General features: G+C 42.5%; 1 protein-coding gene across 1 annotated transcript in view; it reads right to left on the minus strand.

Annotated features, from left to right (window-relative positions):
* The window catches only part of LOC139367070 (potassium voltage-gated channel, subfamily H (eag-related), member 2b), a 299,775-nt gene that overhangs the window by 10,578 nt on the left and 261,902 nt on the right, over positions 1 to 27,295 (minus strand). The window contains exons 6-9 of the mRNA XM_071105066.1: positions 8,194 to 8,616; positions 6,823 to 7,213; positions 3,722 to 3,921; positions 522 to 774 (exon numbers count right to left, since the gene is read on the minus strand). Coding sequence (XP_070961167.1) covers positions 522 to 774; positions 3,722 to 3,921; positions 6,823 to 7,213; positions 8,194 to 8,616 — 1,267 coding nt within the window. The remainder of the gene's footprint in view (positions 1 to 521; positions 775 to 3,721; positions 3,922 to 6,822; positions 7,214 to 8,193; positions 8,617 to 27,295) is intronic.

Raw genomic sequence — 27,295 nt, forward strand, 5'->3', positions numbered from 1 at the left:
AGAGAGGACACTTCTACATGCACCGAAAAATGCTAATGTTTTACACTGCTATGTTATTACTGGGAAGTTACATGGCAAATGTACAATAACTCCAAATGGTACATAGCAGTGCTTGTTCAATGAAATAGCATTTCACCCTTCTCGGCTGCCCAGAGTTTGAAGCTGTATGAGGTATAAATGGGGTCATATTTTTGCCCAGTAGATGGCAGTGTTGGCCTATATATTATTTTTTGCCTTTGAATTGCCTTTGAAAGTCTGTATATCTTATTTGCCCATCTCTGACCATCATCAGTTTCCCTAGCACATCATATCTGAATATACCAAATTCACTTTGTTCTTCAATTCATTTCCCCTTTGGCTTGGTACATGCTACTCTAGCAACAGTAGACCCTATAGAGTGACAGTAGAGCCTATAGTTTTTAATTTGGTAGCCTATACATGCTAGACTAGCCGTAGAACCTGGACAATCTGGGTTGATACACGCTACAGTAATAGTAGCTCCTATCGTCTATCATCCTCACCCAAGATGGCCACCACCACGTCGCCTCGGAGGATCTCGATGGAGCCGCGGGAGATGAAGTAGATGGCGGTGAGCACGTCGCCGGCGTGCACCAGGGTGTCGCCGGGCGGGGCGTGGGTGGTCTTGAACTTCATGGCCAGGGCTCGCAGGCAGCCCTTAGTGGAGCCCTTGAAGGCTTTGCAGTTCTCCAGGAGGGTACGGTTGAGGTGGAGGCAGATGTCAGCCTGGAGACACTCTGGGAACCCCTTCAACACCTGGTAGCGGGGGAGAGAGGGCGGGAGGTGGGAGGGGGGGGAGAGAGGGGGATAGAGAGCGATAGAGTGTTACTGTCTAGCGAGTCTATGACAAGCAGTGTAGATGTCACTGCTGTCTTTGAACAACAAACCTTAAACAAATTCTCTGAAAAAATTAATTTTCTGATATGTAGATGCAAATCAAATGTTTACCCAAAACAATTACAATATTTAATCAGCAATCTGCCTTGGTAATACTTTCACTTGTAAGGCTGCAGCTCTACCTATGTAGTTAAAATGATTACTAGAGACTCATTTAATGATTTTCCACTCTAGCAAGTGGCTTCCCCCAATTTTTCAGAGAAAAGAGTAGGAGTTTTTCTATGTGCGACTCGACCAACGTCTCGAAAACACTCCCCAATCTTGATCCGACACCGCTCTCATTGAAGCCATGGAAGTTCAAGGCCGACCCCGATACCACAGCCATTGTTAGCAGAAAACAGGATCCCCATTACAGTCAATGGAAAAATGCAGATTTTCCTGATCAATCTTCGTGTAATTTTTTTTTATAATCAAATACAATCATGGAACCAATAATGACTTCTAATACACCAGATGTATGTACTTGAACTGATTATTTTAAAATCTCACACAGAACGAAGTAATGAGGATAATTGAGTTGCTAATGGCAGCCTGCAGTACCCAGGTCAGCATTCAACTTGAGTTATTTAATGAGAGGGGGCAGCACTGAACTAACCTGCAACATCACTTCCTGGAGTAGCTGAAACTGTGCATATTGTCTCCATGAGACGCCATCTTAACCAACTTCATTTGTCTTCAATGCGCTATTGAGTCTTTACATAGGAATGAATGGTGTCACGTGATCAATGGCTTTGCCCATTCATATATACAGTCATTGGTCCATCTCTACCCAGCCCAGACAGACAAACTGTTACGGACATGGCAGCCACATTTCCTCATCATTAAAAGACAGAGTATACGACTGACCTTCAGTCAGAGAGACATCAGGCCGGGGCTACATCACAACGACCACTATAATCACCACAACAAGCATTTTACTTATCCAACACAGTTCAATGGACTCTCAACCATCTAAACTTGTAGTAAGCATGGTCCAATTACCGACCGGGGTGGGGCCTGTTGATCATCTGTTATTATATTAAAAGCTGCAAACATTTGCCTCCACCCTTTGGCTAAATGTGTAGAATTGCAGGAAATTTGCTGTAAAACTGCACAAGCGACGCGGCTTGTTTGTTTCCTCTATCTTTTACATTTAATCATTTACATTAAACACTGGAGTTAAAGGGGCAATCTGTTGTTACTTAATCCATTTTTAAAGGGGTAATCTGCTGTTACTTAATCCATTTTTAAAGGGGTAATCTGCTGTTACTTAATCCATTTTTAAAGATCTTGTTACAATCCATTTTTAATCATTTACTGCTGTTACTTAAACACTGGGGTAGCTGTTACTTAATCCATTTTTAAAGGGGTAATCTGCTGTTACTTAATCCATTTTTAAAGGGGTAATCTGCTGTTACTTAATCCATTTTTGTACTGAAATGTACCCATTGATTCTTGAACAACACAGTGTTCAGAAAGAAATCAGAAAGGGGGCAAACACACACACACACCCACACACACACACACACACACACACACACACACACACACACACACACACACGTGTGTATAAAGTGCATTCGGAAAGTATTCAGACCCCTTGACTTTTTCCACATTTTGTTATGTTACAGACGTATTCTAAAAATGGATTCAATTGTTTTTTTTCCCTCATCAATCTACACATAATACCCCATAATGACAAAGCAAAAAAAGTTTTTTAAACAAAAAACAAACATTATATAGCCTAAAAAAAATGTTAGAATATCATGGATGGTCTGTCCTTGCATCCATAGCTGTCTATGAATTTCTCCAGCACTATTGTTTCAACTGTTAACTGCCGCTTTAAGACGGAATATTGGAATTTCGTGTTAGGAATTTTGTTCCTAAATTGCAGAAAAAATGCACTTCTGTAATGTATTTACATTTTAGTAATTTAGCAGACATGATGTAATAAGTCAATGGTTACATCATTGTTGCGTTTGGTACTTCAAGCATGTTGGAGAGAGTGTAGGCTCAGTCCCAGGGAGAGAGAGGAGTTGATTGGAGGATATATGTACAGACAACCCTAATCAACAAAAATCAACTACAGCTTTCAGGCCAGACCTCTTAGTTCAATGAGTCTTTAAAAGACTGTGCAGAAAACATACCGTGTGTGTGTATGAATCATAGCATTCATGTACAGAATGTCAGGAATGGCAACCTTGCCATTAAAGTCAAGTTCTAAAGTTCATTTCCTGCATTTTGCCATGGGGAGGAGAGAAGATTTAGCAATTTTATAACTAATTTCATGCCATTCTTCTCATTTTTCCAGGGGGCGGAGAGACAAATGTGCAGTTTTACAGCACATTTCCTACAATTCTACACATTTAGCCAAAGGGTGGAGGCAAATGTTTGCAGCTTTTAATATAATAACAGATGATCAACAGGCCCCACCCCGGTCGGTAATTGGACCATGCTTACTACAAGTTTAGATAGCTGGCCGCCAGACTAACTTGCCTATATAAAACATTTTAGCTGACATGGACTAATTGACTGACTGCAGATGCACGACCACATCTCAAGTTGAGACCGTGACTGAGTTCCTAAAAATAAAGTTACCCATCCCTGATGTATGTGTTTACGTCTATGCACTGTGTTGATGTCAATGTGCTGTGTGTATCTTTATGTGTATGTTCTGTGTGTGTGTGTGTGTGTGTGTGTGTGTGTGTGTGTGTGTGGTGTGGGTGGTGTGTGTGTGTGGTGTGTGTCTGTGGTGTGTGTGGTGTGTGTGTGTGTGTGTGTCTGTCTTTTGTGTGTGTGTGTGTGTGTGTGTATGTATATCACTCACAGCATTCATGTCGATGCCGTTAGTGTAGGACCAGGCGTGTTGGAAGTACTCCTCCAGCCGCTGCCTCAGTGGGTTTGGGATCTGGTGGAACCGGATGAACTCTCGGACCCGCAGCATCTGGGTGTGGTACCTCGCTGTACCCGAGTACAACCTCTGGATGATGGCCGACACGTTCCCAAAGATGCTGGCGTACATCAGAGCTGTAGGTTTGAGAGGAGAGAAGAGAGTTAGGATTTTGTGAATAGAATACTACTGCTGTCTACGACACCTTGGGCACTGTGAGTTGAGAAACGATCAACGTTATGGTATCTCAGATGTGTGTGTGTGTGTGTATTTATGTGTGCATGCATGTGTGTGATTGTATGTGCCATGGCCCTTCATGTCTAGGGCTGTGGCAGTCGCAAAATGTCATCAGCCGGTGATTGTCAAGCAAATAAGTGTCGGTCTCACTGTGATTGACTGTTAATTAACATAAACAAATTTAGCATCTCCTGGCTTCCACACAAGCTACTAATACTGACCTATAGGAAACATCTACATTTTAAAAAGTCTAATAAATCCATGTCATATAGCCTATACCTTCACAATAAATCCATTATTTATTTTAGAAAGAAAAATGATATGAAGAAAATGTAGTCTATTTCTGAAGAACAGAATAGCATACTCTGAGTTGTCCTTATGTTAGGTCCTGATCTGGCTATGCCAAATGTGTAACGGCTCTCGTCGGTGGAAGGAAGAGTGGCCCAAAGCGCAGCGTGGAAAGTGTTCATGATATTTATTTTCAAGAAACACTCAAACAAAAATAACAAATCCAAAAACACGAAAGCGAACAGTTCCATCAGGCACAAACACTAAACAGAAAATAACACCCCACCAAACCCAAACGGAAAAATCACAACTTATATAAGGTCCCCCATCAGAGACAACGATAGACAGCTGCGTCCGATTGGGAACCACACTCGGCAAAACAACAAAGAAATAGAAAACATAGATTTTCCCACCAGAGTCACACCCTCACCTAACCAAACATAGAGAATAAATAAGGATCTCTAAGGTCAGGGCGTGACAAAATGGCTGTGGGCTACACAAGATTGGCTTAGAACTCCGTGGCATTATTTTATTGTTTGAAAAATATTGAACAAAGCTGAATAAAATAGAAAGGATATTTTCTCTCAACGATATGAGGAAGTGCGCGCATGCGGCTATTCTGTGTTGAGCGGTTAACAAATAAATATATATTCCTATATGCTTCATTTAGAGTTGTTCTACAAATGTTGGACTAGACTGTATGTTTAGATTTTTAACACATTGTAAGGCTGCATGATGAGACTCTAATGATGATTTGAAAAAAGTTGCTTGAAAGGCATGAGCTCTGCTTTGTTTTTTATGCAGGCTGTACACACTACACAATCAGTCTCTCATTCACAATTTGAGAAGCACTTGATAATGCCTAGAATTTCGCTGTGTCATCCCCTTTGTGTGGCCGTAATGCATCCTAAATAAATCCATGCATTTTGTAGCCAGTGGCCGTTGTGCCCTTCTCCTTGAGTGCTGCACGCTCCATCATGTGATCTCACAGGCTACAAGTGAAGACAGTCACATCGGGGACACATCTGTGCGTGTCCTTATCCAATTCCAAAGTGCATATTGAAGATATTGGAAGAACTGTCCACATTTACTTTTCGAATTATAAGCACAGCAATGTGCACATGGTAGTAGGCTATAAGCGCAAATGTTCCATTAGCAGAAAACTCTCTAGAAGAAAAAGAAACGCACACCTATTAAGACAAGGTGCTGGCCAGCGGAGTGGAAACTTGAAAATAAAAGAGAGCCGCACACTCTTGGAGCTCAGATGCAAACATTTAATACCAACGTTTCGACAGCCAAGCTGTCTTCATCAGGGTATGATTAGCAGAAAACACCATTATCAAAAGTGACCACAAATGCAATTATGCATGTAATGCTTTTATTATAAAGGTACATTTTTATGGTAACAAAAGTATCTTCCCGCTAACTTGAAACTCACGTGTTGCTTATGTATGCTTGTTAGGCTCTACACCCCTTGTAAAGCAGATTAATGTGCTTAATTTGAAGAAGTTATTTGGCCACTAGTTGTGATATAAACCTATTCAAACATTAAGGCCTAAGGGCTGGGCTACATGAGGTGTGCGACTATGATTTGAAAAAGTCACAAAAAAAGGCATTGTTTCTCATGCCGGGCATCATCACAAGTGATAAGATATAATTCACATTTGGATTTGTTTAACACTTTTTTGGTTACTACATGATTCCTTATGTGTTATTTCATAGCTTTGACGCCTTCGCTATTATTCTACAAAATAGTATACAGAAAGAAAGAACCTGAAATGAGAAGGTGTGTCCAAACCTTTGACTGGTACTGTATATGGATGGCTGAAACATCAAGGTGTGAGTGATGAACAATCATCTCCATATGTGTATTAACTCTGTAGAGATCTGTAAAGAAATCTGGTCATTATCGTTACAGCTTTCTTCCTGCTCCACATGATATGTGTCTGCAGGCAAACACGATGAGGGAAATTGTTTCATGGAGAGGAAGATATATAAGTGTATTTATATTAAAAAGATATTAGCTGATGTCTTACTAGGGAATATTTAGCTAATATATTAAGACATGAAATGATAAATGGCTTGATTAAATCCAGTTTCATTAGACAAAATACTTAATTGCATATTTTACCAGAAAACATTTTGACCTTGTGTTAACACTGTCAGACTCGCGACTGCATAGTAATTATCATCATCCACTTAATATTGTAACGTGACAGAATCATCTCTGCACTCCCAACGCTGCAGAACTGAGCGGGATTTGCTTGGTGAGGCAGAAATGTAAAACAGTCCTTCTTTATGGGCCACATCCACATGATCCTTTTTAGACATAAAACTGTAATCTTGACCCTAACACTAAACCTGTTTTTATCCCAAATGTTCATTCAAAGTGTTAGCAGCTACCAAGAGAGCAAACACTGCAACAAAACAAGGAACAATTACATTTGAGCAGAGGCGGAGCCACCACATTACTAACCAATCAAATCACAGTAACCCCCCCCCCTCGTACTTACATCCGATAAGCATGACGCAGATGGAAAAGATCTTCTCAGAGTTGGTGTTGGGGGAGACGTTGCCAAAGCCCACACTGGTCAGACTGGAGAAGGTGAAGTAGAGTGCCGTCACGTACTTGTCCTTTATGGAAGGGCCCGAGCCGTGCACCGTCTCGTTGTAGTGTTTCCCCAAAGACTCGCCCAGCGTGTGGAGCCAGCCAATGCTGCCGTTGCGCTCCACGCTGCCGATGGCGTACCAGATGCACGCCAGCCAGTGGGCGATAAGGGCGAATGTACACATGAGCAGGAAGAGGACGGCGGCGCCATACTCCGAGTAGCGGTCCAGCTTCCTCGCCACGCGCACCAGCCGCAAGAGGCGGGCTGTCTTCAGCAGGCCTATCAGAGTAGTCGTCTGGCAGGAGAGGAGAAATGGTTTGTTTAGTGTCCGATCTTACCTTGTCAGGGCCCGTGTTGCAGGCTTTTGCTCCAGCCAAGCTTTAACACAGCTGATTCATCTCATCTATGTCTTGATTGAAGGCTGTTATTAGTTGACTGTTTGAATCAGGTGTGTGACTGCTTGACTGGAACAAAAGTCAAACGTCTGGGCCTTCTGCAGATAAGGTTGGCCACCCCTGATTTAGGAAGTCAGTTCAACGTTTTAAAGCTTTATTGTCCATTTAGGATAAACAACCTTACTGAAATGTACAGAATGTGCAAATCATCCTCTGCCCCAGACTTGTAACCAATCACAATCCCTCAGCAGCAGTTAAATCCTCAATTATATACTGTGCTGTTAGTGGGTTCAGTTCAGTTCCCACAAATCACACTTGTCTTAAGGAGCCCCCACTGTGTCAATACACCAAATAAATAAGGACTTGATTACCTCCCTACGTGGCAGAAAGCCTAGTTTCTCACTTTGCAAGACATTTTAGTCCTCTTCTGGGGAAAATGTCCACTTCCTTGGCTCACTGGCCACTTCAGGTTCAATTAATTAAACATTGGCAAGAAGGTTGAAAGTACAACCTTTCACAGTTGTTTTTCTGCTCCACAGCCTTCGAGGGGATATCCCTTACTTTTAGTTAATTGGAGGTCCATAAATGATGGACTCAAAGGGAGATTTGACCTTGGAGGTCCCAAAAGCTCAATGCAAATAGTTTTCATTGGTCCTTATTGATTTTCTATAGAGCACTATTACAGGATCTAACCACCCTTCAATACGGAATCAAACCTTTCAATTCAAGACTCAACCACAGTTCTTTAGGCATCGAGTCAAAAGTACAATGTAGGCCTTAAGTAGGTCATCATAACATCTGACAATCCTCATAACCCAAGATGCATTCCTCACAAAACTCCTTTACCCACAATGCCCTTCCCCTCCTCCCACTTCCTCACCTCCTCTCCGCTGCGGTAGATGAGCAGGTCGAAGGGAATGGCTGCCACCATGTCGATGAGGAACCAGCCCTTGAAGTAATGGACGGCTATCCTCAGTGGAGCGCTGACCACCTCGTCGTTAGTATTGACGTACGTCGTCCTGAAGTTAATGACGATGTCCACGATGAACATGATGTCCACGATTAGGTCGACCACGTTGAGCGGCGAGCACGAGTAGCCACAGTTCACCATAGCCGCCTCCTCGTGGTCGTTGAGGAGGAAGGCGGCGGAGTAGGGGGTCAAGATAGCCGTGTAGATGACCAGCAGCAGGATGAGCCAGTCCCACACCGCCTTGAAGGGGCTGTAGTGGAGGACGGTCCACTTGTGGATGCGTGGGGCCTGGAGCTTGTACTCTGGCAGGACGTCAGCACCCAGCGACAGCACCTGGTGGGAGAGAGAGGGGGAGGGGTAAGACTTTCTGATCAAGAAGTTGGGTCAATATGATAGAAAGAAAGAAAGAAAGAAAAACGAAAGAAAGAAAAAAGAAAGAAAGAAAGAAAGAAAGAAAGAAAGAAAAAAGAAAGAAAGAAAGAAAGAAAGAAAAAAGAAAGAAAGAAAGAAAGAAAGAAAGAAAGAAAGAAAAAAGAAAGAAAGAAAGAAAGAAAGAAAGAAAGAAAGAAAAAAGAAAGAAAGAAAGAAAAAAGAAAGAAAGAAAGAAAAAAGAAAGAAAGAAAGAAAAAAGAAAGAAAGAAAGAAAAAAGAAAGAAAGAAAGAAAAAAGAAAGAAAGAAAAAAGAAAGAAAGAAAGAAAGAAAGAAAGAAAGAAAGAAAGAAAGAAAGAAATGGCCAGGGAAGGACAATATGAATGTTTCCCCAAAACCTCACAATATCGCCTCATAACGCATCTGTGACCCTGTATAAGGTAGCTTGGAATACACGGGAGTTCCTTGGACCGCATGTGCTTTATTCTTTTGGAGGGGAAACAACAACGTCTCACAATTAGAGCAATGTTCAGTGTCCAGTGAGGCTGAAGGAAGCTGTTGTGATAGGAAGGACTCTCCTAAAGTAATCCCTGAAGCAGAACGGAACAAACAAACGCTCAAACCCGCATGCACGCACATGAACACTCACACACATGCACATTAACAGTCAAATTCATAGCCAGAACATGCAGTTCCAGTGGATTGGATTTGTTTCAGTAATGTATTCCAACTCCAGTCAGCAGCAATGAAAAATGAAACTAATCACAACGAGAGAGTTATTTCTCCTGGTCTCCCAGAATTAAACAGTAGTGAATCACGTAGCCAGGATGGTGTGTTGAACTGATTAGCAATAATGGAACACAGACATAACTCAGTACATCTCCCACTCACGACCCAACATCTAACAGGCAGACACTGTCTCAATAACACTGCTAGGCTATATCATAACAAGGGCATGATGCTGTGAATAGAATCATACCATTTCTGTTACACTTGTTATATACTATGTCACGTACCATCTTAGCTACTATGTAAGTATAGTGCATTCAGCTGAAACAGGGCAGTAAAATGAAGCTTTACCAAACACTATCCGATTCCAAAATCCAAAGGTAAACCATTTTTAAGGGAGCCAACTGTAGCCGAGAGGTTTACTACTTCTTGTCTGCACTGGTGGGTCTGACCTCCCATTTCCCAGGTTAAGTAGAACAGCCTCCCTGCCTTGAACACACACATCCCTGGGAGAGGACAGATTGACAGATGTTCTCTAACCATCTGTACAAGCATATTGCAACAGAATACACTTGTAGCTAGCTGAAAACACACAAGCATGTCTCATGTCACTCGCCCAGAGGCTCTCACACACACACGCACACACAAATCACATTTTAAACTGGCTATACAAATCACATTTTAAACTGGCTATACAAATCAGGTTGTAATATTAGCACGGGTATCAATGCAAATATGAAGAATTGCACAATTTCGACACCCACTTGATTATCTTGCTTCATTGAAAGGGGATAAAAAGAAGTAGAAAATGAGTGCAGAGAATATTTGTGGTTATTCCTGAAATATAGAGCAGGCGGGCTTCCAGAGACAACACAGTGAGACTTTTGGGCCCTTGCTACGTTCTGTATATTCAAGGCACTGTTGTTAAAAAAAGGCAGGCAATCTAAGACAAATTCCTATGACTAAGTTCTTAGGGTTGTGGGGCGGGACTGTGAGTAGCTTCTGTGAATGCCACAGCCAATTGGGTTTGTTGACTGTAAGCTCTGTGTCACGAGTCACCACTGACATAGAGTGACAGGCAGTGTGTGAGGGTATGGGCGGAGAACTTTCTAGACGCTATAAATGACTGAGCTCTCCAGGGCTTAGCAACAGGCTAATAAAAAGGCAGAAATTAATATTAGATTTGGTCAGAGAGAGAGACCTTTTCTCTTTCTGGGTGTAGCAGTGTGACGAGGCCTGAGGAGAACAGAGAGCTGGGTAAACAGGGGGCTGTGTGAGCTCCAGTCCACCCGAATAGAACGGCTGAGGTCACAGGTGCAGCTGCACGACGGCTGCGGCCCTCTCTCTTTTCCCCACCCTTCCCCTTTCCTTCTTTCTCTCCTTCCACACCCCAAATACTCAGTGGAATCTGTGTTCTTACTAATCCAGTACAGCTGATGGCTCTTATGGCAAGCCGTTCCCATTCTTGTTGTTGTCATTGTCGTAGAAGTACCCAGCAGAGCATGGCCCTATCACCATAACATCAGAACTAGAGATGAGGAACCCTCTTGCCAATGTGGTGCAGTATCAGCACTTTGACTATGTATGGACCACCATACAAAATACTAAGGACACATTGGTTAGTTACAGTCCTGTATTTAACTGACGTTGTTTCTTTGGGATTTGTTGGAAAGTCTCCACCATGTACCAGTTAAGACCCAGGAAGATGTGAATTGTGTTGAGGGCTTTGACGTATCTGAGAAAGACACAACACAGGATTACCTTTGTAGATGCATCACCTGCAGAAGCCTGTACAAATACAGTGTGATCTCATTCCACAATAACAACATTCTGGATCTGCAGTCTATATCACACCATGTTGTCTTGCCCTCAGGTTGATTCAGTGTGGCACCTGTACCCAGAATGCTCCTCTCACTGAGACAGGGGCGATATTTCCAGCTGAGCGTGTCAGACAGACAGACAGGCGGGCTGGGGTCGTTCAGGGGGAGGGTCTGATTCACTGGCAGGTCGCCTTTGGGGGTCCATGGGCACGTACGGCAGGTGCTCAGCCAAACAGTGTTCAGTGATTGTGTTAGGAAGGCAGGTGCCGTGCTAGACTGCAGGTAGTGCATCATGCAGAGGTGTGTGTGTGTGTGTGTGTGTGTGTGTGTGTGTGTGTGTGAGGCCTATAATTCACAGTGTGTTGGCCCTTCTCTATGGAGCTGAGTCATGTCAGGTCAAATGTTTCTGAGCTTGACAGGCACTAGGGGTTTCCATCATGCCTCCCACTGACTAATACAAAGGCAGATGGTATTGTTGATGTCATGGGTGCAGTGAAACACACGCCAAAGCGACTTTATACAACTTTGCTTGTAGCAAATGTCCATCATTTCTGGGGGTGGAGGCGGACATTGGAAGACTTACTCAAAAGGACAACCACATCACTAGCCTGGGTGCCAGTTTACCACATGACTAGCCTGGGTGCCAGTTTACCACATGACTAGCCTGGGTGCCAGTCTACCACATGACTAGCCTGGGTGCCAGTCTACCACATGACTAGCCTGGGTGCCAGTCTACCACATGACTAGCCTGGGTGCCAGTCTACCACATGACTAGCCTGGGTGCCAGTCTACCACATGACTAACCTGGGTACCAGTCTACCACATGACTAGCCTGGGTGCCAGCCTGCTTCTGCTCTCTTGCCAACTCCTTATGCAATTGATGTCATGTTTAGCATGTTTTGACAATTGAGTAGACAAAAGCACAAACGGATCTGGGACCAGGCTACCACGTGAGGTAAAGGAGTTCAAAACCAGGTAGCCCCGACAAGAGAGTGATAAGATACAGTACCCTTTAGAATCAACGGTTCATCTACATTAGTTTGGCCATATTAACTCTAACGCACATCTTCCTGGTGATCTTCATAAGCATATTAGAGGTTTGGGGCTAAAGTAAGCATGGCTGCTTCAGTGAGCCTTCAAGTTAAATTGAAAAATTGGGAAGACTTTTAGCTGTAGGCTGATTAGTGAGAGCATTTGGTCTATATATAAAACAGCAACAAAAAAAACAAACCCAGTATATACTGCAGGGTCATGAAGAGAGGTCAGACGGAAGCAATGAAATCATCCGCTCTTAGCCTTGGTAAGTCAATGACTCAGTGAGGCATGAGGTTGAACAAGGGTGAGAAACTGGGGTGAGGCTGAATAGGGGCGAGGAGTAGGGGTGAGTATGAGAGAGTATGAGTGAGATGGGTGGAGAGCTGGAGTGAGATATAGGGGGTGATGCACAGGGGTGAGGAGCAGGGGTGGAGAGAAGGGGTAGAGAGCAGGGGTGGAGAGAAGGGGTAGAGAGCAGGGGTGGAGAGAAGGGGTAGAGAGCAGGGGTGGAGAGCAGGCATGAGGTATAGGGGGTGAGGAGAAGGGTGGAGAGCTATTAGCTCCCAGAGTAAGATTTAAACAGTGAGAGTTAAAGTGAATCCCAAAGCGGTGAGTAGTGTTTGTGTGTAGTGTGTATCCTGCAGTGTTTGTGTGTAGTGTGTATCCTGCACGGTGCAAACACATTGTATCTGTATACAGGGAAGAATAGAAGCAGGTGAGGTAGCTGGAGGAGGCAAAACAGTGTTTTTATCAACAGTTGCACCTCCAACTGAAGTGATGAGTAATGAATTGTACATTACTGTCTATATTTAGCCTGTTAGAAAAACATAATCACTATGGCGTGTCTGTCAGACGCACGCATGACGGCACGCACACATACAGTTCAGTGCCGCACCCTTCTCCAGTGAGCCTCCCCTCCCAATGGACTCATTGGGTTATTTTTAGTGATGTGTGTGAAACCAAACAGCTTTCTCATAAAACATGTCTACATTACACAGATATCACAAAAGCTACATTTGAGGCCAACAACCAGGGTTTTAGTGCTGCAGGGGCGCAGGGGAGAGCCACTCCTTCATCTTTTTCAATTTGAGAATACACGGAGCTGGTAAAACTATTTCCGGAAAATGTATTCTGATAAATAAATAAATCATATTTAAATTACCACCAATATTCCATGAAAAACGGTGGAATGACAAACCACATAAATGTAGCAGCTTAGAGGTAGGTAGATAGTGGTTTCTTCTTCTCTCTGGCGGCGGTGAGAATGATGTATGTAGGCTATGTGTGTGCCCTGCAGAGACCTGTCGGAGGCTTACCACATTGACCAATCAGAACAATAGATCCCCATGTGTTTGCCTTGATGTTTATAACACTCCACGGACCCCCTCTCTACTTTTGCGCAGTGGAACCTAGAACGATATGTGACCACCTGGTTACGGCGACACTGTTCTTCCCGAGGACACCCAAACCAGCGGCCACCACAAAGCCCAAGGAGCCTGACCCTCGCTGGAAGTTGCTATAGCCCTGCTTGGGATATTTAGCTTATAATGGCTATTGGTTGAGACGCAGGGCCCGTTCTAGCTTGATATGTCAGGGTTTGTGATTTGGGCCAAGTTGGAGGTAAAAATGCATTTAGGTTATAGTTTATTGAGATGCATGAATACACCACAACAAAAGCTCTACAGCTGCACACATCGAGAGCATCCTGATGGGTTGCATTACAACCTGGTATGGCAACTGCTTGGACTCCGACCACAAGGCACTACAGAGGGTAGTGCGTACGGCCCAGTACATCACTGGGGCCAAGCTTCCTGCCATCCAGGACCTCTATACCAGGTGGTGTCAGAGGAAGGCCCAAAACATTGCCTAAGACTCCAGCCACCCTAGTCATAGAATGTTCCCTCTGCTACCGCAGGGCAAGCGGTAGCGAAGCTCCAAGTCTAGGCCTAAAAGTTTTCTTAACAGCTTCTACCCCCAAGCCATAAGACTGTTGAATAGCTATTGAAATGGCTACCCGGACTATTTGCATTGACACCCCCCCCCCCCCCCCCTATTTTTCACGCTGCTGCTACTCTCTGTTTATTATCTATGCATAGTCACTTTACCCCGACCTACATGTACATACCTACTGTACCTCAATTACCTCAACTAACCTGTACCCCCGCACATTAACTCGGTACCGCTACCCCCTGTATATAGCCTTGTTATTGTTCTTTTATTGTTACTCTTTCATTTTTGTTTATTTAGTGAATATTTTCTCTTATTTTTCTTAAAACTGCATTGTTGGTTAAGGGCTTGTAAGTAAGAATTGAATGTTGTATTTGGGCTCACGAGAGAAATAAAATCGGATTTTTTGGGGGGATTCTATGTCTGTTTTTAAACACAGTTCGTGCAATTTTACATAGTAATGATTTATGTTCACTACTTGGTCAATTGATTATATAGCATCTTTAATCTATGTCAATAAATTCTATGAATTGATACTTCACCTCTCTGTTGAATTATTTTCTGTAGTAGGGTGTATTTTAACCATGTGTTCAAGCTAATCAAATCAACGTTTATTTATGATACAGTGTATAAGCTACACAATACAATGAAATACCTACCCACAATAAAGCTCTCCTCGCAATCAGTGCAATGGTATTAAGCGACATGTAGCCTATTTGTATATACATTAGGCCTACAAATAGCTATATACCACATAGTCGTAGGCTTATCAGGCTATACTGCAAATGATTGTTGTTTGTTCCTGGACTAGCCGAATGGTAGAGCTATCTTTCAGATGTCCTTCAGCAACACCAGCTGGTTCCACTTCTTTAGCATCATTGTGTGATCCTGGCGGTTTGCTTTCAGAAACACGAAGGGTGCTCCAGTCGTTTAAAATAACACTCATCAACATGTCGCCTACGTCTAAAATTCCTATTCATCCCTTATTATTATTATTATTATTACAAATGGCATATGATCACAGTGATGAACGTTTAGTAAAGTTAGATTAAAGCTGAATAAATGTCTTGCAAGATCACATGACGATGAATTAGTATTTTACATAATAGAACAGAATAGAATAGCATAGCATAATAGTCCTGTAACGTTGTTACATCAAAAACACCAGAAACACCTGATTTCTAGTGAGATTTTAGAATGGTTAGCTGAAGCTGAATAGTCACTCATCTTTCTCATGCGCCACGACTAAACAGAGCCGCTAGTCAGGATATATGCTTTGATTGAAACAAAATACAAGAAAGGCTAATAGTTTAACAGCATCTGCTGTAATTCACTCACCAAACAGTCATTCAAGAAGATATACATGCATATTCTATTCTCATTAAACTGATTGAGATCAAATGATTGGCATGCAGATGCATTCTCACCAGTAAAACATGAAGAATTGTCATTCACAATTGACAGTGATGGCCTATTTTTAAATGAGGTATGCCTAACTTGGTGATTGATGGTATTAAAAATAGAAAATGTTCTTGAGACAATATGTGTCGGCATAGGCAGACGTTGCAATTGGAGGATGCATTTTATGCATATTATATATAATGATATTCAATAGGATACATCTGTCGGTATTAAATTCGATTGAGGAAATTATGACCTCATTTACAACAACAAATAATAACTCCCCCACCTATAAAAATAGCACTAAGCCACTGACAACAACACTTTGAAACATAACTTTGTTGCAATGTATCTGCAGTTGTCAGTAGCTATGATAAAAGACAGGCAGGAAAGGATTTCAGATACTGTCTACAACAAACCATGTGAAAAGTTCAAAGTACTCAAGTGTCTCTTTCAGACATCCTTGGATTAAAGCAACCCTAAAATATGAAACGGTTTCCTCCTAATAGCTCTGATATTGAGACATAAAATCGATGACCGGATCAAGCCTTGAGGTACGGAACAACTAATGCTATTACAGAATTGCTGAAAGGAATTCAAGGTCAAAATATTGATGGAACATGTCAACGTGAATGAAGGTGATGTCCAAGAAAAGGGTCAAAAGGGACCGAGCAGAGACATGTCTATAAAAAAAGACTGTCCATAAATGAAGGCATCGACAACTTCTTAGAGCTAAAAGATAAAGTCCTCTTCCTCGCGATGAAACAAAACAGGCCCAGAGTCGGACATCTTGGCAAACCCAGCTACTTCACGCTGTCAGGGCTCAATATGAAATATAGATTTCACATGTTTTTTTCTCTTACCTCATGGTGTGAGCGCTGGCTTGGGGTTGTAAAGCAGGGGGCCGTTGTGTATGCATGCTTTGTACATGTGTGTGCATGTTTTTTGCATGTGTGAACGTGTACAGTATGTGTGTGTGTCTGTGTCTGTGTGTGTGTAACATCACAAGGCTTAGGGGCTCATAACACCACATCCCCTCGATCTAAAAGCCAAACATATTGAAACATTAAACATAGCAGGAAGGGCCTTCTCACCCAGGACAATGTTCCCCTGGTCAATCAAACAGCTCTGCCGTCATCTTCCTAGCTCCCGCATGGCGTTCACTACTTCCATGGCTCTGGCTCCTTTCTCTGCTCTCAGTGGCTGGCCGTCTGGCCATGGAAAGGGCTAGCAGGACCAGCAGGCAGAGCAAGGTGGAATCCTTCATTTATGTACTGTAACTTCTGAGGACCCTTTGAATTGTAGTGTAGCCGATGAATATGGTTTCATGGTGGCACTCATTTAATGCTGTCCCGGGGACTGCGGATTATGAGTCAGCCTGCGCATCACTACTAGCCCCAACTCCCTAGCCACACCTAGATACCTAGCACAGGCGGCTGGTGGCACATTAATTGGGGAGGACGGCTCATAATAACGGCTGGAAACCATATGTTTGATACTCTTCCATTGATTCCGTTCCAGCCATTACTATGAGCCCGTCCTCCCCAATTAATGTGCCACCAGCCGCCTGTGCTAGGTATCTAGGAGTGGCTAGGGAGTTGCGGCTAGTAGTGATGCGCAGGCTGACTCATAACCCGCAGTCCCCGGGGTTATATTTAGGGTCATTAAATATTGTGTGGATGAAGGGCAGGTGGGTTGAATAAAGAGAAAACAATACCTTAAAAAATCCATAAATGTATCATTCTTGTGTAATCTATATCTATAGGCTACATTGAGGTTGTTCTTTCCTTATTTTAGGCTATCTGGCAGATATAGGGCCTAACTGTGCGCGTTCCTAATAGCCTACATGCCAATCGCCAAATGCTTTTGGGAACAGGCAATACAAATTTATGTTGATCCACGGAGGCAAAAGGGACAATTCCGGAGTTTAATTCAATAAGAGAAAAGCTGTGAAATAGAGAGTTGAAAATCAAGATTAGGGAGGGCCAGAAAAGTAATGTTCGTGAAAGATTTGGTGAAGTAGTAAAAGAGGGTGATAGAAGTGTTATGTGTGATGATTGTGAGGTGCTACACAAATTCGACAGTCACAAGAACGGGACTTCAAATAGCCCTATGGAACGTCAAGGGAACTGTAGCCTACTGTTCAGATGGGTTAAATGGGAACAAAAATCTGGACACTGACAGTAGGTCTATAATCACTCACATAGCCTTAATATGAACTCATGCAGAATGAAGTGATTCTTGCAGTAAAATGATACACCATATACAGGTTTAACTCGGGAACAGGAGTGGAGAAATAGGCTGTGATTTCTTTCTTTCAGCATATTCCTAAAGAAAATAACGTGCTTTCTACTCCTTACATTTTCCCTGACTGTCATGGATCCCCCCGTACTGCTGCTCATTCCGTTCACCAGCTCCGGAGGTCTACGTCACCAGCCTTCTAGTCGTCAATGAACTGGATTCATTACAACCAATCCCAGACTGTCTTGTCTCATTACGCACACCTATTTTCCATTCCCCCTCCATTCCCCCTAGTATGTGTATATATGTGCCCCCCCGTGGGTGTGGAAAACAGCCTTTTCCACGCCCACGGGCCATTACGAGTATCTCGTAATGCCTTTTGGCCTGTCTAATGCTCCTTCAGTCTTCCAGGCCTTTATTAACAAAGCTAATGGGCAGGTGGAGAGGGTCAATCTGGAAGTGGGCAGGTTCCTGCGGTGTTACTGTCAGGACCGCTGGGAGAGTGGGCGGATTTTCTACCTTGGGCTGAGTACGCGCAGAATTCCCTCTACCACTCCTCCACTAACCTCACTCCTTTCCAGTGCATGTTGGGGTACCAGCCGTCCCTGGCACCTTGGCATCCAAGCCAGACCGAGGCCACTGCGGTGGACGAGTGGATTCAGCGCGCTGAGGAGGCCTGGAACGCTGAACACACTCGCCTCCAGCGGGCCATGCGTCGGCACAAGGAAAAGGCCAACCACCACCGCAGTGAGGCGCCTGTCTTCTCTCCAGGCGACCGGGTCTGGCTCTCCACCCAGCTCCTCTGCCTGCCCTGCCGGAAGCTGAGCCCGCGGTTTGTGGGGCCGTTTAAAGTCCTGGGGAGGATTAATGAGGTAAAGTACCGTTTGCAACTCCCTGCTAATTATCGCATTAACCTGACTTTTCATGTGTCTCTCCTCAGGCCAGTGGTGCCTGGTCCCCTCGCTGAGGGTGGACCCAGTGACGCCCTGCCTCCTCCTCTGGACATCGAGGGAGGTCCGGCGTACTTGGTCACTGAAGTCCTGGATTCGAGGCATCAGGTGGGGCGTCTCCAGTACCTCATCAACTTGGAGGGGTACGGCCCAGAGAAGCGGTGCTGGGTTCCTGCGGTGGACATCCTGGATGCTTCGCTGACCAGGGAGTTTCACCGTCCGCGCCCTGACCGACACGCACTGCGTCCCTGTGGTCATCTCCGAGGCCGGTGTCATGCTGGTGCAGCGCTGGATTCATTACCACTAACCTTAGACTGTCTTGTCTCATTACGCACACCTGGTTCCAATTCCCCCCGATTAGTATGTGTATATATATGTGCCCTCTGTTCCCCATTGTCCTTGTCGGTTATTGTTACCATGTCCGTTGGTCTTGTGAGCACCTGTGCTGTTGTATCGGCTTCCATGCTACGTGTTATTGTGCACTTGTTTTAAGGGTCTCGTGTATTATTTATAGGTTTACACCTCACTCTTTTGTTTGGGTGGAGAAAATAAAAAACCCTATTACGTATTTCTGCGCTTGTCTCCTATCTTTATACAGCGCGACATAGACACCCAAAAGTACTTTACATTTTAAATGCTTAGCAGGACAGGACAATTGTATAATTCACGCACTTATCAATAGAACATCTCTACTGCCTCTGATCTGGTAGACTCACTAAACACAAATGCTTTGTTTGTAAATTATATCTGAGTGTTGAAGTGTGCCCCTGGCAATCCATATTTTTTTTTAAATTAATTTGAACTGTTTTATAGTTTACTTTTTATACTTAAGTATATTTAAAACCAAACACTTTTAGACTTTTACTCAAGTATAATTATAATGGGTGACTAACTTTATCTTGAGTCATTTTCTTTTAAAATGCCTTCTTTGGGCTAGTGGCAGTATTGAGTAGATTGGATGAAACTGTTTGAATGATGTCTGTGAATATAACAGAACTCATATGGCAGGCAAAAACCTGAGAAAAAAATCCAACCAGGAAGTGGGAAATCTGAGGTTTGAAGGTTTTCAACTCTTGGCCTATCGAATACACAGTGGGATATTGGTCACAGTGCACTTCCTAAGGCTTCCATTAGATGTCACCAGTCTTTAGAACCTTGTTGGGTGCTTCTACTGTGAAGTGGGGGCGAATGAGAGGGGAATGAGTCAGAGGTCTGCCAGAGAGCCATGAGCTGGCCACGCGTGTTCACGTGAGAGTTAGCTTGAGTTCCATTGCATTTCTGAAGACAAAGGAATTCTCCAGTTGGAAAATTATTTAAGATTTATGTTAAAAACATCCTAAAGATTGATTCTATACGTTCTTTGACGTGTTTCTATGGACTGTAACGGAACTTTTTGACTTTTCGTCTGCTCCTAGTGATCGCGCGTCATGAATTTGGATTACTGGGCTAAACCCGCGAACAAAAAGAAGGTATTTGGACATACATGATGGATATTATCGAACAAAACAAACATTTATTGTGGAACTGGGATTCCTGGGAGTGCATTCTGATGAAGATCATCAAAGGTAAGTTAATATTTATAATGCTATTTATGAATTCTGTTGACTACACAACATGGCGGATATCTGTTTGAGTTGTTTTGGTCTCTGAGCGCCGTACTCAGATTATAACATGGTGTGCTTTTTCCGTAAAGTTTTTTTAAAATCTGACACAGTGGTTGCATTAAGGAGAAGTGTAGCAATAATTGTGTGCATAATAGTTGTATCTTTTATCAATGTTTATTATGAGTATTTCTGTAAATTGATGTGGCTCTCTGCAAAATCACTGGATGTTTTGGAACTACTGAACGTAATGCGCCAATGTAAAATGAGATTTTTGGATATAAATATGAACTTTATCAAACAAAACATACATGTATTGTGTAACATGAAGTCCTATGAGTGTCATCTGATGAAGATCATCAAAGGTTAATGATTAACCTGTTGCGACGACCAAACCCGGATCCGGGATTCTATTTATAGACCTAAGCTCATTACCATAACGCAACGTTAACTATTCATGAAAATCGCAAATGAAATGAAATAAATATGCTAGCTCTCAAGCTTAGCCTTTTGTTAACAACACTGTCATCTCAGATTTTCAAAATATGCTTTTCAACCATAGGAAAACAATCATTTGTGTAACAGTAGCTAGCTAGCGTAGCATTTAGCGTTAGCATTAGCGTTAGCATTAGCGTTAGCATTTAGCAGGCAACTATCACAAAAACAAGTAAAGCCTTCAAATAAAATAACTTACCTTTGAAGAACTTCTGATGTTTTCAATGAGGAGACTCTCAGTTAGATAGCAGATGCTCCGTTTTTCCAAAAAGATTCTTTGTGTATTAGAAATAGCTCCGTTTTGTACATCACATTTGGCTACCAAAAAAAAAAAAAAAAAAAAAAAAAAAAAAACGAAAATTCAGCCCTCAAAACGTGAACTTTTTTCCAAATTAACTCCATAATATCGACTGAAACATGGCAAACGTGGTTTAGAATCAATCCTCAAGGTGTTTTTCCACATATCTCTTCAATGATATATCCTTCGTGGAAGCCTGGTTTCTCCTTGCTCTCAAATGGAAAAATAATTGCACCTGGCTTTACGCTCCAATTTCGACGCAGGGACACCAGGCGGACACTTGGAAAATGTAGTCTCTTATGGTCAATCTTCCAATGATATGCCTACAAATACGTCACAATGCTGCTAACACTTTGGGGGAACGACAGAAAGTGTAGGCTCATTCCTTGCGCAATCACAGCCATATAAGGAGACAATGGAAAACAGAGCTTCAGAAATTCTGATCATTTCCTGGTTGATGCATCATCTTGGTTTCGCCTGTAGAATGAGTTCTGGGGCACTTACAGACAATATCTTTGCAGATTCTGAAACTTCAGAGTGTTTTCTTTCAAAAACTGTCAAGAATATGCATAGTCGAGCATCTTTTCGTGACAAAATATCGCGCTTAAAACGGGAACGTTTTTTATCCAAAAATGAAATAGCGCCCCTAGAGATCAAAGAGGTTAATTTATCTCTATTTCTGATTTTTGTGACTCCTCTCTTTGGCTGTAAAAATGGCTGTGTTTTTCTGTGACTTGGCTTTGACCTAACATAATCGTTTAGTTTGCTTTCGCTGTAAAGCCTTTATGAAATCTGACACTGTGATGGGATTAACAAGAAGTGTATCTTTACTTGTGTAAAATACTTGTATGTTTGAGGAATTTTAATTATGGGATTTCTGAAAGCGCCCTGCACTTTCACTGACTGTTGTCATATCGATCCCGTTAGCGGGATCTCAGCCCAAATTAAAAGGTATTTTTACTTTTACTTAACGACAGTTGGGTACTTTTCCCACCATTGGTGCGATCTTTATCAGCATCATAAAAGCTGATAAAAACATGTTGGGTCGTTTTCACAGCTTTCCATTTCCTTACAACCGGTCAAACTGATGTAATTTGGACATTTTGCACAGAAATTATTTCCCGTTTTTTTTTTTGTTATTGCATTTTTATCCCCGGTCCTTAAACGTCTTTGTTCCACGAAAGAATTAGAGATGACAAAGAACCAATGTCAATTAGAATGAATGATTCAATCGATTTATGAAATAATTTTGGTGAGCAAGGGTTAATTTAGTCTTCTAGGGCAACATATAATGACAGAAGAGAAGCTGCATATACTGTAGGCAATCTAATTCTAGACAAGTTGACTAACAAATAGCCTACCAAAATGTCAGACATTAGCCTTCCAAAATGTCGGAAATAAGCAGAAACATTTAAATTAGGCAAAATAAATTGTTCCTGCGTCCCTGACTATAGCCTACAATGCATTTTCTACATTAGCGGGTTAGGGCCAGGTGTGGGCCTCAGATTTTCACTTTATCACATATAGCCGGGCGGTTGCGGATGGGTTAATAGCAATTACGGGAGGGTGTGGATGAACAAACAGCTGACCCACGCACCACTAGGAGCTAGGGGTGGATTTGGCATTCAGTGCATCTGTCAATGGAGACTACAAGGTCAGGAAGTTAGAAGCAACAGAGAATTGATGCGGTACAGGCAGTGTAATGTCACCTCTGAGGTCACTTCCCTATCGGCACGGCTCTGTACTTTTACCACCCTCTGATTCCGTCTCTTAGGAAGAGAATGTGAAGATTACAAGGAGCGCAACAGCAGGATTCGGATACCTAAAATGCCCCAAAAAATTTGGGCCAATTCCATTTCTCACATTCTAATTAATTTGGCAGGTAGATGCTAAAACATGGCGTCAAAACAATCACAATCAGAACAGACAAAGAAGAGATTTGCCAAAGCCCCGAGAGAATAGTGGAGAGCTTTTGGTCTGGTGAATGCTGTATTTATAGTCCTTTATTGATTAGTTTACTTTCGTCTCAATTGGCGCGAGTAGAGTGTGGAGACATAGAAGTGATTTCTGGCCAGTCCACAGCCACAAAATACCCTGGGAGAGGGGCCACAGACTTTGCTTACTGTCTTCTACTGTGATGTCATCCTCAACATTAGAGAACTGTTCGTCCTCAACTTTCGATCCAGCTTCTCACTTCCTTGTTGCATCGTCAATATCATATTCTTGCCGAATAGAGATGCTAGACCTTGATAACTATATGGGAACTTGCGTTTTAAGGCCAAAGCAAGAACAAGAAAATCCCTGATACACAAACCCTCATTGAAACACCAATGAAGTGATCAAACAGCCTCTCTCCTTTGAGCTTCACTGCTTTGTTTTTAATTAGCAATCAAAGTGATAGCTAATTAATTTAGCCTCCGAGTGTAGTGAGTGGACACCCTTTGGCTGCGAAAATGTATGTGTGTGTGTACGTCTCTCTCTCTCTCTCTCTCTCTCTCTCTCTCTCTCTCTCTCTCTCTCTGTGTTTGTGTGCATGTGTGTGTGTGTGTTTGTGTGTGCACTGGGTGATGGGAGATATGCCCTGGGCCTATATCCACAAAGCATTTCAGACTATGAGTGCTGATCTAAAATCAGTTTTTCCTTTAAGATCCTAATGAATACGATTATATGGACAGATGTGGGGGGTGGGAGGACAATGTGCAGGGCACCCATGCAGCTGGGAAGTGACAGGTCTCTACACACATGCCTACAGGCTGTGTGAGTGTGAGTGTGGCACAGGTTTACATTAACTGTGCACATTAAAAAGACATTAGCTTTGCCTGGTCCGTCTTGCAGTGAAGAATGTGGATGAGAAATAACAAGTCAGCAAAAAAAAAAAGTATAAATCAGCAACCAGCATGGGCCAATTTACCGCTGTGGTACGTCACACAGTAAGGTCACCATGATGATAGATGGACTGCCATCTCTGTGTACGGTTATAGGAATGGCCTCCTCTTCCCTCAAGTCCTGGGTCACGTGGACACTACCAGACTCAACACACACAAACAAGTCCTGTCACAAAAATCATGTCATGTGAGTGTACCACACCAAGTATAGAAGGCTACCAAAGGAAATCTAAATCTAGATGCATACTAACAAATCTCACTGTTAGAAAAAGCCAATGGTGTCAGAGTGTATACGACAGGCCGTTTACATCCCTAGCATGTTGTCATGTCTTTACTATCATTAAACTGAAGACTTGTAGTTTTTATCAAAGATTCTCTGTAATTAGTATTACGCGATTAAACTGATTAATCATGTAACTGTAATTAACTAGGAAGTCGGGGCACCAAGGAAAATATTCAGATTACAAAGTTATCATTTCCCAATATAACCTTTCAGATATTTTGATATCTGATCCATAGTCTTCTGATTAATTAATGATTTACTTTACCTCACGTTAGTCTCATTCCAAACGTCGTAAATTGTTGGTTATCTGCACGAACCCAGTCTTCACTATGAGTCAGCCATACATCAATAAATCATTGATTTATTACTAACTAAGTAATACACAGAAATGCACACAAAGAAATGATAAGGGAATGTGCCCTAGTGGGCTAAACTGGCATCGCGGCTTGGTGGAAAAAAGGGGGAGTCAGCTGAGAAGTCACTACAGAGTGATAATTATAACAATTGAAATGCTAATCCTTTACACATGAATGCTCACTCATTCGGGAACAATTGCAATCAATATATATATCTACGCTCAGTGTGTCGTCTTGATCACTGTTGAAAAGTTAGTTTCTGTTGGAGAGTTTCCGTCCTCTCTCTCTCTCTCTCTCTGTCGCGGTTAGGGTGGATTGTTCAGAGTGACATTCATTCATTCGTTATAGAAGGGCTGTTTCGGCGGTTGTCTTTCTTCGCGTTCAATGATACCGAATTCCTAGATGCCGACTAATAATTAAAGACTTCTTCTTATTCTGTCGGTATCAATAGTCTAAGAGTTTAACCACGTGGTATGGTTAAAATATTCAGCAATGGTCTGCAACCTTTGTCATCTTGTGATTGAGAGAAAACATGGTCTACCTAGAATTTCTCAAAGTTGGGTTTTATTCGGAATTGCAGAAAAGGGGCTGTCCCAGGATGCCTGACCCTAACTGGGCTCATGGGCGGTCCTCTGATTTAGTTAAACTCAAAAGGGAATTGGAGTGTCCTTCATTAAACAGTCCAAAATCACATTACACAATTTTACAAAAAGTATCATACTCACTCATTCATCTTATACAACAATTAGATGTAAACCTCATATCTGAGGCTATTATATAAACAGCGTTATGGTAATGTGGCCTCACCATCTCCCATGAGCTTCCCCAAGTTGTAACAAACGGACCAGTTTGTAGCTGGATTCTTCACCGATCTTTTATACCTTCTCCGGAAAGTAAATGTTGTTCGGACCTCAAGTTCTGTGAGGTGGAAGAAATTCCTTTGTTCTCTATGAAACTTCACTCTATCTCTATACTGTGGCCATGAGGCAGGGTCTTCCCTAGGAATTTACGACCTCACTCTGACCACAGCAGTCTGGTTGTAGAAGCAGAGAGCGGGGGATGGTGATCGCTGTACCCAAAGAGGGCAATGTCATGACAATGTCTAACCCCACAGCTCTCGCCGCCATCTAAGCACATTCTTACAACACTACTACACTCTTCTAAAAAAAGGTGCTATCTAGACCCTAAAAGGGTTCTTCGGCTGTCCCCATAGGAGAACCCTTTTTTTGGGGTTCCATGTCAAACCCTTTCCACAGAGAGTTCTACATGGAACCCAAAAGGGTTCTACCTAGATCCAAAAGGGGTTCTACCTGGAACTAAAAAAGGTGATCCTATGGGGACAGACCTTTTTTCTAAGAGTGTACAACATGACCGGCCATTTATGAGAACCTTCTGTGTTTCCCTGCATGGCAGACTGTGCCTGTTTGTGATTTAATATGCGTAGGGTCCATAATGCATGCTGTACCTGTGTGTGATTTAATATGTGTAGGGTCCATAATGCATGCTGTACCTGTGTGTGATTTAATATGCGTAGGGTCCATAATGCATGCTGTAATATCATATATAATATGAAGTGAACACGATGTCCCTCTGAAAGTAGCACTATTAGCAGTTCTTAAAGGAGGATCTATATAAAGTCTGGGTTGACAGGTAATATTGTTAACCAGCCGAGGTCCAGGGCTGTTAGGAGTTGAAGAGCTCCCTATTACTCGGAGGAGAAAAAGTCTGTCCTTTAGTTAAGAGTGATTGATGCAAGACTCTTTTTGGATTGTTTCTCTATGGCTGTGGCACCACTGCAGTGGAGTGAAACATCACGGGAGCAGAGAGATTCCTCATTATCACTATCATGCATTGACTGATTGATTGAATGACTGAATTGATTTGATCATTAGAAGTAGAAGGCTGCTTCAGCAGTAGACAACAGAGTTCTTCATTCCAATTGATGGTTGGTTTGTGAGCCCCAAATCAGGGCACCCCCATATGTTTTGAATACTAACATGGGCACCCTCAAAGGCATCAAAAGATATCATCCAAGGCACTATTTCAGGGCACCTTTATTAGGCTAAACGCAAAGTAAAACAAAATGATTTGAACCCTGCATTTGGTAAATAAACCCTGACATTTAAGCGGGCTATAGCCATTGCCATTTAATTCTGCTGATCAAACTCAAATCAAATCAACGTTTATTGGTTGTGTACACAGATTTTAACTCCAACAGTGCAGTAATACCTAGTAATACCATTTTTTTTAAACAATACACACACAATCCAGAAAATAAGAAATAAATGAAAAATGAGGAAATGTCAGAGACCGTAATATAAATATATTTATATATAATGGAGTGTAAAGACAGTATGGACAGTATATATGAATGCAAAAGGTGTATACAGCCGTAGTTATAGTACATAGGATGTGTCACGACTAGAATACAGTATCTACATATAAGGTGGGTAAAACAGCATGTAAACATTATTAAAGTGACCAGTGTTCAATGACTCTCTGTACACAGGGCAGCAGTCTCTAAAGTGCAGGGTAGAGTACCGGGTGGTAGAACAGTGACTAAACTGTAGGGATTAGACACCAACCCTGTATAAACACATT

Source organism: Oncorhynchus clarkii, chromosome 15, assembly GCF_045791955.1.
Source record: "Oncorhynchus clarkii lewisi isolate Uvic-CL-2024 chromosome 15, UVic_Ocla_1.0, whole genome shotgun sequence".
Taxonomy (NCBI): domain Eukaryota; kingdom Metazoa; phylum Chordata; class Actinopteri; order Salmoniformes; family Salmonidae; genus Oncorhynchus; species Oncorhynchus clarkii.